The sequence below is a fragment of the Parus major genome, chromosome 11 (genome assembly GCF_001522545.3).
Source record: "Parus major isolate Abel chromosome 11, Parus_major1.1, whole genome shotgun sequence".
In the NCBI taxonomy this organism is placed as follows: Eukaryota; Metazoa; Chordata; class Aves; order Passeriformes; family Paridae; genus Parus; species Parus major.
Genome location: NC_031780.1, coordinates 11,087,834 through 11,101,467, shown reverse-complemented (window position 1 = coordinate 11,101,467; position 13,634 = coordinate 11,087,834). Strand labels below are relative to the sequence as shown.

The 13,634-nt window shown below is 38.2% G+C and overlaps 1 protein-coding gene across 3 annotated transcripts in view; it reads right to left on the bottom strand.

Annotated features, from left to right (window-relative positions):
• TOX3 (TOX high mobility group box family member 3) overlaps positions 1-13,634 on the bottom strand; it is an 88,995-nt gene that overhangs the window by 5,797 nt on the left and 69,564 nt on the right. For all 3 annotated transcript variants that reach the window (XM_033517222.1, XM_015640319.3, XM_015640320.3), the window contains exons 4-6: positions 3,140-3,409; positions 1,795-2,022; positions 408-488 (exon numbers count right to left, since the gene is read on the bottom strand). In XM_033517222.1, coding sequence (XP_033373113.1) covers positions 408-488; positions 1,795-2,022; positions 3,140-3,409 — 579 coding nt within the window. The remainder of the gene's footprint in view (positions 1-407; positions 489-1,794; positions 2,023-3,139; positions 3,410-13,634) is intronic.

The window sequence follows — 13,634 nt, the reverse complement described above, 5'->3', positions numbered from 1 at the left end:
TCTCCAACTCACAGGCAAAGCAAGCCTGTCATTTGAGAAGCAGCACTTGAGGAAAAACAAACCTCTGCAAACAGCTTGCAAATATTAATGCCAAAAGGTCAGTATGTTTTTCATGACTGAATTATATTTTTGTGGTGAAGTGCATTACTTTGCCTCCGCAGCTCAAGGAAGATGTACAATTACAAAGATGTTTTCTGGTAATCATTAGTATGCCAGTAGAGAGATGAAATTATTTTTGCAGAGACTAAGCAGGGTTCAAGCATCAGCACAACATCTTGTAGAGCTGTATTACAGAAATCCTAGGATTCTACTTCTATTTTGCATACCATCCCCCTCCTTGCCCCAAATATTTCAATATCATTGGTAAAAGCTCACTTGCATTACATTGAAGGCATTATTAGGCTTACCTTAGAAACAAGGCTTGCTCTGTAGGCAGCAAGTGCCTTTAGGTATTCTTTTTTGGCAGCTTCAGTTTTTCTTTTATACACCTATTAAAAGAGACCACAATTTCACCAACTTCAACTATTAAGATATTTTTTCCAGAATGCTCTGAAAATCACTTGCAAAGAAACAAAAAAAAGGCCAAAAGACCTGAAAACATCCTACTGTTAGATGTGCTTTTTCTTCCATGAAAGTTCTAAATATTTTTACAGGTGGTTACAGGCTTTCAGGTCTACTTGCTGGACTTGCACTACAATTTATGTTGATTATCAGGAATAGCAAAAGGCTGCTATTTGACATCAGTATGAGCAGCCAACTGATTGACATGACTACTTATGCACTCTTTTCTTCCCCAGAAAACAGTATTTTATTGACTCCAAGTAGCAGTGATATTAAAATATTGAGTATTTCAGATGCCAAAATGTAGCAGCAGTAGTCTAGAATAGCAAAATACGAATGTGCATTTTTTTTCAAAACAAATATTTGAAATACATATAAAAAAATCTGTACACCTTTAAAAAAGGTGGATCAAAGGGATTGGACTTTCCCCAAAGCCAGAATGAGAGAATCCCATTGAGTTAAACAAGAACAGTTAGGCAAAAATTACTAAATCTGTATTTTTAATCATCAGCAATGTTCACCTTTAAATCACGTTCATTATCATCTGTTAGATCAGACTAAAAGTTTCTAAATGTATTTCAGAAACAAGTACCATTCATCTCTTGCCAAAAGATGTCCTATCTGGGAATTCATTCTCCCATAGAAGCTTCTATTAACTGGGAACAGACAAACAAAGGATGTTTTTTTAACCCACTTCAATCCATGTGCAGCAGTTCCATGTGTATAGGAAGAAGAATAACCCTCAAGGAAGTACAAAACTCATCACTCTGTACCAAGTTGGAGTTGGAGATAACATTTCACACACAACATTGTAATGAGACTCAGAGGATTGGCTTCAAAGGTTAGAAATCAACACGCTTTGTAACAAATTCATAAGGCAGATCAAAGGAAATGGTAAATATGCTGTACCTTCCTCTTTTCTAACTTATTAATAGGAAACAAGGGCTTTGAAATAGAAATCATCAAAAGATGGTTTTAAGAGGACTCTAGGACACTACAACCTGAGCTCTTTTACAAACTGCCCTTTAAAATTTAAAGACAAATACAGTCATTTAACACTACCTGTTAATAATTTTTAGATGCCAGGTTTTCAGCAAGTTCAAAACTCAATGAAGCTCTACAGAGGAAGAGTTCTACATCAGCAAGCAGCATGGTCTGCTCAGAGCAGAGGTCAGAGGATTTTTTTACAAGGATTACTATATTTTCTTGTGAGACAGCCCTGCAGCAATTTACCTGTTTTTGTTCTTCTCCTAAACTATCCCACATAGATGCCACTATTTTTGAGACATCTCCAAATGTAGCGTTCGGGTTCTGTCCTTTAATTGCAGCTTGTGTGTCCCTGAAGAAAAGGGCATATGCTGACACTGGCTTCTGTGGCTCATTGGGGTCTTTCTTTTTCTTCTTCTTTGGAGTCTTGGGCTTCTTGCCAGAATCTGGGGCAGCTCTTTTTTCTCCAGTAGCCTAAGAAACAGTAAGAACAAGAACAGTCAATAAATGTCTCAAATAAGTCAGATAAATTGCAAAAAAATTATTGACAGTCAGTCACAATAATATTATATGGATAAAGCTATTGTGTGGGCAACACTTGGGAGAGTCCTGTTGTGCAGACCCTTCTCTCTACCAGAGAGTACTTAGCATAATCTTATTGGATCTACTGGAACTAAATGCATGAGTAGTTACTGCTCATTTTAAGCACAGTTCTGAGAGCCACATCTTATGAGCTTGACCTGGAAAAGGACACCCCAATGCTAATTTGTATTTAAAAAAATTAAGATTTAATTCATAGCATATTTTGAAGAGGCAGTCTTTCCATTTTCCATTGGCCATTTTCCATTAAGATAACATCTCAGCAGTTGTCTCAAAAGGCAAAAGCTTGGAGGCATTTCCAAATTCCAAGGCTTAGACTGGCAATTTAGACATAGGCCAGGGGTTAAAAAATCCCACCCTTCAGGCAAAAAGCAGCTAGGGGATCAAGTGGCTCTAAATATGTAAATATGTATCATACCTCTATGACAGTAATTTACTTTGATATTTTGAGGATCCTGTACAACAAGTTTTCCACATGTATAACTTCCATCAACTTAATGAGAAAACCCTTCATGGAACAGTCTTAAATTAGGCCTTTTATGTATACTGCTATAACAACATTTGTACTTCATTTGGTCAATATTTTTTTCCTTTTATAGGAGATTTATAAGTTTTAAAGTTCAAACTTCAGTTAGAAGAAAGCTTCTTTTACTTCTCCCTAAACATATTTATGCTTTACATGACTCCAGAATACCAAAAATGACAAAACTGTCCAAACCTGATACCTAAAGAGATTGAACAAATCTGAAAACCTGAGCCAAATTATAAATATATATATATATATATGCCTATTCTTAGGTTTATTATTATGGGGGTAGTATGGAAATTTCTTAAGTAAAGGAGGTAATTAGCAAATTAATCATATTTCACTTTCCCATAACATTTGTATTTTAAATGACCACATTGCAGCTGAGCTGATACTCCCTCATCCATGAAAATACAGTGTGAGGATGTGTGAAGCGTGCTCACTGCAGCACATGGAATAACTTACCCTGTTTGATTCATCTGCATCTTCTTCATTGATAGAGCTAGATGGGGAAGGAGTGGCTGATTTACTTGCAGGAGGGGAGGGAGAAGTGTGTGGCAAATTAGTGCCTCCTAAATTTAGCCCCAGCTGCGCACTCAGCTGAGACTGGTTAATGGTGGTGAGCTGAGACGGAGGCATAATTCCCGAATGAGCAGCATCAGTCATATGGACAATAGATCTCATAATCAGAGAGTGATCCTGGCGGTACTGGGAAACTTGTGTGTGACTCTGATCCTAGAAGAGATGGAAATGTTGGTTAGATGTTAGCAGTATCAGGTGAAGTTGTTTGCACAGGCTTACAGAACCAACACTGTCAACATGCAGTTTGCTTCCTTTCTTTTTAATGAATTAAATATATTTTAAATAAATTAAGTGCAGCAACAGTTACTGTAATTGCCCCAGACTTCACTTTCCCTTCAAATGGGGCTCATTGTTTTGGTTCTTTGACTAAGAATTGCATTTCTCTATTTTTAAACATTTGTTCCCTTGATGTAGTGAGAAATACCATATAAACAGGGAAACAGGATGTCTGAGGATTCGGGAAAACATTGTCAATGAGGAGACACAAACTATTGTCAGAAAGTAAACAAAACTGGGGCAGGATGAGGGGATATATGGAAAGAGAGAAAAGCATCTTCCTTTACTGGCATTCAATTATTCTTGGCCATTAGAAGTAACAGCAGTAGGTATAAACCAGTCCTGTCTGAGTGGGATTTTAAAGCTGTTTTGAACACAGAACCCTGCCCTGCCAGGTCTGGAGTGCATTCACTGCAGCAGGCTGGAGAACCAGCCCAGTAATCCTAAACACTCCTAAAGATCCCTGTTGCCAAGTACTACATAAAACTGCACATTTTTATCTTTAATCCAACAATCAAATGTGTGGAAGTAGCAATCAATATACAAATCACTGACTTTGTTTTTCTTGTATCCACGTCTCAGAAACACAAGTGCTTGAATAGTTTAGTTTCTACTTTTTCTTGCGGGCACAAACTGTGTCCCCTACATCTGCACAACAGTTACCACATTTGTAAATAAAAAGAAGCAATACCCTGAAGGTAAAGGCAGCTGCAATCTGCCTATGAAAACTAATTTTTTTTCTTTGACCACACACAGATCAATACACAATGAAGGAACATGTAAACAGAAAAGAAGATTTTTTAAAAAGTTAATAAGAGAATAAATAGCTCACAAATTGATTCAACAACCTGATTAATCTACAGTCATTGTTTGAGCAGCCAGAAACATGAGAAATAAATTAGATTTTGAAAACTCTTTCATTATTAATAAGCCACGTTGCAATTAGTAGCAGGTGCAATGATCCTTAATGAAATGATACAGAACAAAACAGCAATTGTGGGAGCCCACTGGACTTCCACAACAGAGTCTGACCTTCCTGGTGCTCTCTTATTAAGTATGGATAAGTACAAACCAGTTTCCAAAAATCTGTGACAGAATGAAGATAAAAGTTTAGCCCAAATGACTTTCCCTTACTTTTTATAGCTCTGCCCTCAACAGAGGCAGTGGTTCCATGCTCCTGCAAGGCTTTCCTTGTCTGGGACAAGGGTGGCCATACAAAGAAGCAACACGTGTTAGAGAAGATGCACACCCTGCCTCGTGTATCTTTATACACAAATACTGCAGCTCACTGCTTCCCTACGGCAGTAAATCATATTAATTCTGAATTTGACATTCATGTCTCTTTCTGCTGGAGTTTATACAGTAAAAACAAACCCTTCTTTAGCAGAAAAGAACACGTGGTGGTGCAGCTGGGTCCAGTAGGGATCAAGCTGACCTCACAAGCTCATGATCCAGATCCTGTGCACCAGGGCTCACCCTCATTTTCCCCATGCCTCCCCAGACCTTGCCAGCTTGGCTCATCTTCCATACCGTACCACGCTGCTTTTCCTACTTCTTAAATGCTTTTAATATTTTCAGTAAAGGACTGTAGTTCCTTAGAGATGAGTGTGTGTGCCAAAAGTGGAGCACTTGATACAGAAAGATCAAAACATCAGACTTATTGGCTGAAATACCCATTTGCTTCAGGGCACCTTTCTGTGAAAATTTACTGCTGTTAACTACAGGGTCATTTTGATTGTGACTTGTATTGGCAGTGGCATCTGGAAGTCATTCAAAGTCTTTTGTGAAACGATATCACTCTCTGCCTATTACTCCAATCATTTTAGCTTACAGACATTACTTTATTGCATGAAGGAAAAACTCTGCTGTATTTTCAGCAAAGCTGAAGATCATCAGAATAACATTCTCTCACAAAAACTAACTTTCTTCCTTATTGTGCAGACAGTACTTTCTTAGAGGTGTTCTACCCCTAAAAGCCTTGCTTTTGTTCTCCCTTTATTGATACACAATACAGGCCTTTCTGGCCTTTACACTGAGGCAACAAAATGTGATGACACGGGTTACAAACCATTTACTCCAAGTCTTGTCATTTTGCTTGCATCTATGATTTTATTGAGACTAAATTCTCTTGACTTGCACTGACCCAGAATCTAATTTTATACACAAGCCCATGAATTCTTAACTGTCCCTTTTTCTGATACTATTTGATGCTTGTGTGGGTTTTCTGCATCCACTTACTTAATTTCAGTTTTTCTTTTCTGTATCTTTTCCTGATTTCTTTAGCCTGTTTTTTCTTTTCCTTTTTTTTCAATCTTAAGAGCTTCTAGGAATGGCAACAACAATATTTTGACCATTTAGAACTAAATTGATAAGACATATTCTATGAAAGAAAATGTTTCATATAATATCCAATCCTTTATTATTAGTATTATATGTGTATATGAAAACAAAAACCAACATATTTTCTGCACTTTCACATAACTTTTTAAGTTATATGCCTGATCAATATTAAAAAAAGAAAGGAACAAGTTTTTTATTTTTTGCTCTGTGGTACATGCTGTAGGCCTGAACAACCTGTGGTACCTATACAAGAGCATTCAGACAAAGAAGTATATGCCATTTTTTATGTGTGTACAGTGATTTGGAAAGAAGGCAGGGAGGCTAGTTCATAGCAATATTAAAGTCCATGGCATTTTTCCAGAGCTCCTGAGCAAACAAAGGTCTTCTAAGAAGGGAGCTAAAATCAAGAAAACAAAACTTCTGTCAATTATCTTTACTCTTATTTTTTCCCTAATACTACCAAAGGCCAATAGCAAACTGAAAGGATCAGTAGCCTTTCATTATGCTTGAGATGTTTATCAAAGAAATGTTTAACAATGAAAATCATCATCAGTGATATCAGAATCACACATGGAAATACAAGTGCACTGAAGCACCCACATGACATCCTAATTACGTTACTATATGAAAATTGAAAAACTCAATATCCAAAAATAATCCACTGAGAATACTGGGAGAATTTTAGAGAATATCACAAGCTCTTTTACATAAACTTAACCCGAAGTAAATGTGATACATGCATATTAAAAGCATTCCAGAAGTCTGTAACATTAACCAAAAACAAGAGATTAGTTCTGACAAAAATTCATTAACAAGCAAACAGAATCAAGATTTGATTAAACCTGATCTGCTTTACAGCCTTAGACTGAAATTAGGCAAAACCTGGTGATCTTAAAACAAGTGAGGCAAAGCTCAACCACTGGTTCACTCAGCATGACAGTCAAACAAGGACATAATGTGAGAAACCAAAACCAAAAGAGAAATAACTTGTCTAATTCCTCTGCAGACTGAAATGGCTTGGACTCAGATCAATCTGCTGCCATCCTACATGAGTGCTACAGACCCTTCAGGTACAGAGATATTTATTGATGGGAACACTGGCCACCTCTGGCTCTTCAGTGACATGGCAAGGGGAAACACCTCTAAACTTGGAGCAAGGGGGCTTGGATAAGGTACTGGGGAGCAATTCTTTAATGTGATGAAGCCTTGGACAGAGAAGCTCAAGGCCAGGCAGGATGGGGGCCTGAGCAACCTGGTTTAGTGGAAGGTTTCCTACCTATGGCAGGAGGGTTGGAACGAGATGATCTTTAAGCTGCCTTCCAGCTCAATTTTACCTTTATATGATTCTAACTACATACCCAGATTTAAGAAAAAAACAAAATATACTCCAAAATGTTTTCCTCTTCTCAAAACAACTTTATGGTGACTGTGTAGGCATACTCTTACAAAGCTGTCACCACCCTGTTGCACACATTATAAAGACATTCAGCATTTGGTTCATAGAAGGCCTCATCGAAGGAACTATAAAGATCCATCAAACTATCCTACTCTCAACTATTCTAATCACTTAAGACAGTCATGCCACAGAAGTCATATTTAGTCCTATTGCCAAAGGACATGTTTCACAGCCTCTGACATATATATAGCTTATTTTACATTGATTTGTAAAAGAACAAGTTCTCAAAAATATATAAAATATCAGTGCATCAACAGATTCTAGAAAGTAAATAATGGAGTAAGGAGACTTTAAAAAAAGAAAAGAAAAAGAAAGGAATATGTAAACTCTCACACTTAAATTTATACAGTTTTATCAAAGGTGTGTTTCAACGTACCACAGAGTACTAAGTGAAAAAATTATATTAATAAAAGATAGTGTGTTCTTCTGTTAGCAACTAATTAAGCAGCCAGTACTTAGTATAGCTTGTAATAGAGTTAGTATTTATTTTGACAGATAAATGCATCCAGCCATTACACTGAGAGATGTCCTAATTTCCACTTACTTACCTTGCATTTTAACAATCATTTCCATACAGTAATTCTATCCTGAATTCCTACCCTGATATAATTTTAATCTCTGGGAACATTCAACAAGACATTTAAAAATATAACTAGGAAATTACTTTTCAGAACATTTTTGAGCAATACTGAAGTCTTGATTAAAATCAATGTCTACAGACTTCCATCATTTAAATATGCAATACCTCCAGTGAAACTCTGCTCATGTGAGGACAGATGGAAGTGCCCCATGGAAGTGCCTACAGCAGGATGTAGGGCTGGGATCTGACCCCACACTCCATGAGATAGTTAAGGGAATTGAGAAATCATATATAACTAAGGAATAACTAAGCAAAACCCAACATTTATGGTTATGTTCATGTGCCCTGGTTTCAGAAGTTGACTTAAACTATTATACATTCAATTGTCTGAAGAATTAATCACTGTCAATGCAACATAAGCTGATGCAATATTTTAAAGGATGTATTTAAGTTGAAGCAAATGCACTGCAATGTAAAGAGTGAAATCCTCAGTTGTCTCTCACTGTAAATTACTTCCTTTACTTTTAGTCAAGTCAGCATATCTCTAGAAGAAATCCTCAATATTCTTTTTCTCCACAAGCATAGATAAAAGAATCCATTAATCTAAATTTTTACAGGATTGGACTTCACTGCCAATCAAAACAAATCAAACTAACAGGATGCTTTTCTCTGTCAGAGATTAAACCCTTACTTAATAGAATACAAAACAGTTGCACTTGGTCCTGCCACCACTGAAGAAGTGTCCTTCCTCACCCCTCCACACACACCATCATCACTAATAGAGCTGTCAGACTGCAGTTATCAGGAGATCCTACATTCTTTTCTTTTGCAGTGAAAAAAACTCCCATGCTCCACTTCATGTCTCTGTAGAAAAGTAAACCTTACCTAATTTGATTCCCAAAAAAAAGTGTACAAGAAACAGTACATGTCAATTCGTAAAAAGAAAAAAATGTGTCTTCATCTGGATCTAAGAGACAGGTTGGTGACAAGAAGTTCACACACATTCTATTGCCTGAAGAACATGAAGAACATGCCATTTTTTGTCTGTGTGCCCATCCAATCCCTCTACTCTCTTCTGTTCACACATAAATCACAGAAGAGACATGAAAAGAAAAAAAAACCAAGAACAAAACCCAAAGCCAATGAACCTGAGGGCCCACTGATTTGTTCCTTAAAACAGAGCAACTTATTTTGGGGATCATCAGGGGCTACTATGGGAGTCATACGAGACAGGTATTCTCAAAAACAAGTCACTCATTTGTGGCACCATTTCTTGCTCTTGCACAAACTTATTATACAACATGCTGCACAATACAGTGCATATATATACTGCATATATCATGGAACCTGGCAGTGCAAAGTATCAGTTTTGTTCCTGCCTACCCGAGGCCTGAAATTTTGCCCCTTTGTGTTTTTGCATAGGCACGTGGGTTGTTTCCAACAACGATTTCACCTCTGAGCACTTGTTTAAGGCACCTCCTGCAAATGTCATTAATGCTTTACTTGCACCACTGACAGGGGTGGAAAGTGCAATGTGAGACCAGCAAAGCACAGGTGAAAGCCTCTTCTGGGAAGCACTCAGGGCTTGGGCAGCAGGAGCACAGTGACACCAGGCAGTGCAGCACCATCTCAGGGCTGTGATTCCAAACAGGAAGGTGGCAGGGACAGGGCCAACCACCCAGGTACCTGCCAGACCAACACAACTCCAGGTCTCAGGACTCACTACCTCTGCCACACGGTGCTGTGGCCTCTGCTGGAAGCAGTCATCCACAGCACGCTCAGCTGTGGATCTCTAACCAAACACCGTGTTACATGGTGAAGATATACGCAAAGCTCACAGCAAGGTCAAAATCACACAACCACCAAATTAAGAGACAAAGACTTTTCCCTGAAATGTTTATAATTCTTTATTCAAATTCAAATTCTTACTGGAGATGTCCCACCACCCTATCCTGGAGTGTTTTCTCTTTGGGAACTCTGTTCTTACCCAGTTACTTTCCTCAGAGCCTGCAGATTCCCCACAGGATCCCCAGCCCAGGCCAAAGGGGTCACACACACCTCTTGGTTGCCTCATTTGCTATCAAGTCCTGCTCTTGCAGACAAGGACAGGCTGGTCACAGCCCTCCACCCACCCACAGTGGCTGCTGCTGCTGTTTTAGCACCACTTAATTGACAACTTCTTTATAATTTAATTTTACACCATTTTGTAGAGACATTTTAAAACAGACTCTCCACTCCCTTCCTCCCAAGCTTCTACCATACTTTAAAGCATATTGAATCACACTCCTCTTGGACAAGGCACCCAACAGCATGATCACAATACATGTGTGACTCAGATCACAGATCTGGGCTCTGATCTGATGAGTCTCTTGGCATCAGGAGCTTCTCTCCAAATTAGCAGTACAAGCTTAGGTCTGCTGTATGCAAACAGTGACGACACATTGCAAACAAATCCTGGAGAGTTGAAATTAAGTCCCAGAACGTCAGATAAATGCTGTTAGCAGTTTTGTTACAACCTCCACAACTCAGGTACTTGAGCTCCCAAATCAAAGGCAGACTTCAAAGGTCCTTACTATGTAGTGGAAGGTGCATAATGAAGGAATGTGGGGAGAGAGTGTGAGGGAGCATGACAACTAACAAACATTATCAAAGGTAACAAGAATTGTGCAAGAAATTGCAGAGGGACAGACTCACGGGTTACACAGCATTTTTATGTTTAAAAATTGCTACAAGTGTTGGTAGCTGTGTTCAGGGACATGTTTTCTTAAGGCTTTGGGGGGATTTTTTCTTCTCCATTTCTTTATTTACTTATTGTTGGTTTCTAAAGTAAATCAGAAAAGTAGGTCTCATTATGATTTGCATTACCAGACCCAGGTATGTTTTTCTTCCAGCTACCAGAATAATTAAAAACTCTAAACAGAGACTTCACATATCTTTAACACTTGCAAACTCAAAGTGGAAGCTGAGTATTGGGTAAGCTGTCCAAGGGGAAACATAAGTGGCAACAGCAGAGAATAGCAGAAATTTCAAAGGAAGTTTTCAAATTACCTGAGTGAGGGTGGCTGGACCCAACTAAACCTTTGCCAGGTACAGCACATCCAGACCAACTGCAGCTGGTCTCATTCAGCTGGCTTATGAAAACAGCACCTGATTTTAAACTCAGGAGGCAGAATAGCTTAAAGCCAAGGCTTAATGCACAGTTGGTGTCCACAGCCATATACGTCTGAGTTCCTTCTGAGCTCAGTTCTTGGGAATATCAGACACTCAGCTTCCACTCCAATTCCTGACAGCTTTCCCAGTGAGCTATATCCTTTCCCCCAGATTTATATGGCACCTCACAATATTTTCTGGAGCTGGTGGATCTTGATTTAGGTATTATTATTATAAAATAGTCACAGTCTCTTTTCCCAGACTGTTCTGCCAATGTTACTGTGCTTCTCTTCTTTTATGCAGGAATCCCTCATGACCTCAATAGGCAATAACCTACCTGTTTCAATTTTCACTATTTTTTAGTTTAGTTTAGTACCTGCAGTTCAGACAGGTGTCTTTGGCAAGTATTGCCACTTTAATTCCTATGGACAGGTCCTTTCTAGCAGTTACTATGAGTGGCCTATTTTTAAGATCAGCAGAAGACATTTCCCTCTCTCATTAGCAGGGGGCCCATTCATTGGCCTGTACCAATGAGCAATGAGAAAAGAGTATGTCTCAGAAAAATGACTGTATCATCCACACTGAGAATTACAGTGTCACTGAGGATATGAAAATCTTCACACAATTGTTTAGCAGGCCAGCACCATCTTCCCATCAGGCCAAAGGCAAAGCATGCAGCCCCTGTGCCAGAGCCACTGCTGCCTCCAGGGCTCTCAGCCCGTCACCCACCTGGCCCCAGGGCCCTTCAGCTGGGCACCCTCGTGCTCTGAAAGGTAACTGCAAAGTGCCCAACTACCTCATCAGGTATAGAATAAAATCTTTAATTCCACACCAAACAAAAAGAAATGACTCTGTAAAGACTTGGGAGTCCATCTGCAAAGCACCCAGCTCTGAGGTGCATCACAGCCTAGCTGGGAACAGCCACCAGAGCTGCCAAATGATCCAAAGGTCTCGTTTTCCAAAGTGTCCCTCTTGTTCTGTACATGGCCAAATGTCACTGCTCAGAGCCGCCCAAGCATCCTTTAATTCAGGGTTCCTTGAGATTAATTTGTCCTGGTACCACAAATTACAAAAACCAGCGGCAATAACAGCTGCCATTTCTGCTGGGAAAGGCCAATACAAACCAGACTAACACTGCTGATTTAATGCCCAAGCTTAGCAACTCAGCACAGAAACCCAAGAAAAAACAGAAGACAATCTCTTTTTGTAGTAAGAGCAATTGCTACTTCTATATACTAATACCAGAAACTTGTGAAATTTGTTGTACATTTTGTATCGAAGATGACAATAAACACATTCATAACAATAACAAGGGCTTGTTTTAATAAACCATTCCAGGCGTTAAACACATTAATGACCCATGAAATAACTGTTTCATCTGCAACAGCATTAAACAATGTTGTTATAACATTTTATTAATTGAAAGCCTACTCTATTCTCTCCAGATAGGAGATTACTGACTCTCTTACTAGAAGAGAGATGTAGAAATAAGTTTCTTTGTAAAGGAAAATTAAACATATAAATGAGAGGCACCTAGTCAGGTGAGTAGTGAAATAACTATCTTTTGCCAATTTCAAAGCCACGTTTTTAGCTTTTAGTCTTCCAATCTTATGTTAATATATTCACTTAAAGTTCATTACTAATTTGGGAATTTAAACTACTAAAAAGAGATTTCAAGCTGTAAGTAAAAGGCACCACTGTTCTGAAACATTAATAATATCTCTATTGTATGCAGCTTTAATAAGCTCAAATTTGCACCTCATCTCTTTAAAGCCACATTCCTGAGATGTTTATTTTAAAAGCAAAAGTCACCATTCTGTCTTTGATTTGAGCACAGTGCCACTCCTAAGGAGTAATATAATTAAAGATGAGCATATTCCACTATGAATTAAACTTATCTGTGCAGAATCCTGTCTGCACTGGCAGCACTGCAACAATTAGAAAATATAAACAGGCTCAAATCTTCATCAAATAGGAAACACATTTTCTCTAGCAGCATAAGTAATGTAGTGAGCAATATATGTAAAACTATCAGTCTGTTTTTCTAACAATTGTACATTTTTGAATAAAAAAAAATCAGACTGCAAAAAGACAATTATTTTACTGTCTGTTTCTTAGATATCAGAAAGAGAATTTTGAAATTCATCAAAGCTAACCTTCTGTTATGTACAACAGGCTAAGCTGAAAAGAATGTTAACAAGTTCAATTTTCATTCAATCAGCACTACTGCTCTCTGAAATGTTTCATTGCAGGAAAGAAATAAAAATAATCTATATGGTAATTATGAGGATGAATCCCCCAGTAACTTTCAGCTACATGAAAGGTCAGTTCTATTCAAGATATTTTATCAGTCCCCTGCACATACTCCTGTCCTGTCATTTTAAATCTGAACAGCATTTTATTTTCCCATTTACAGCTACCTGCAGAATTAAGTACTTAAGCCAAATAAGAAAAAAAAAAAAAAAAAAAAAAAAAAAAAAAGAAATGTTGAATGCTGGCAAAGGCTATAATAGCATGGAGATAAATCGTTCAGCTGCTCTCTCTCAAGCCTCTGGGGCTGCAGATTTTTCTTCTCC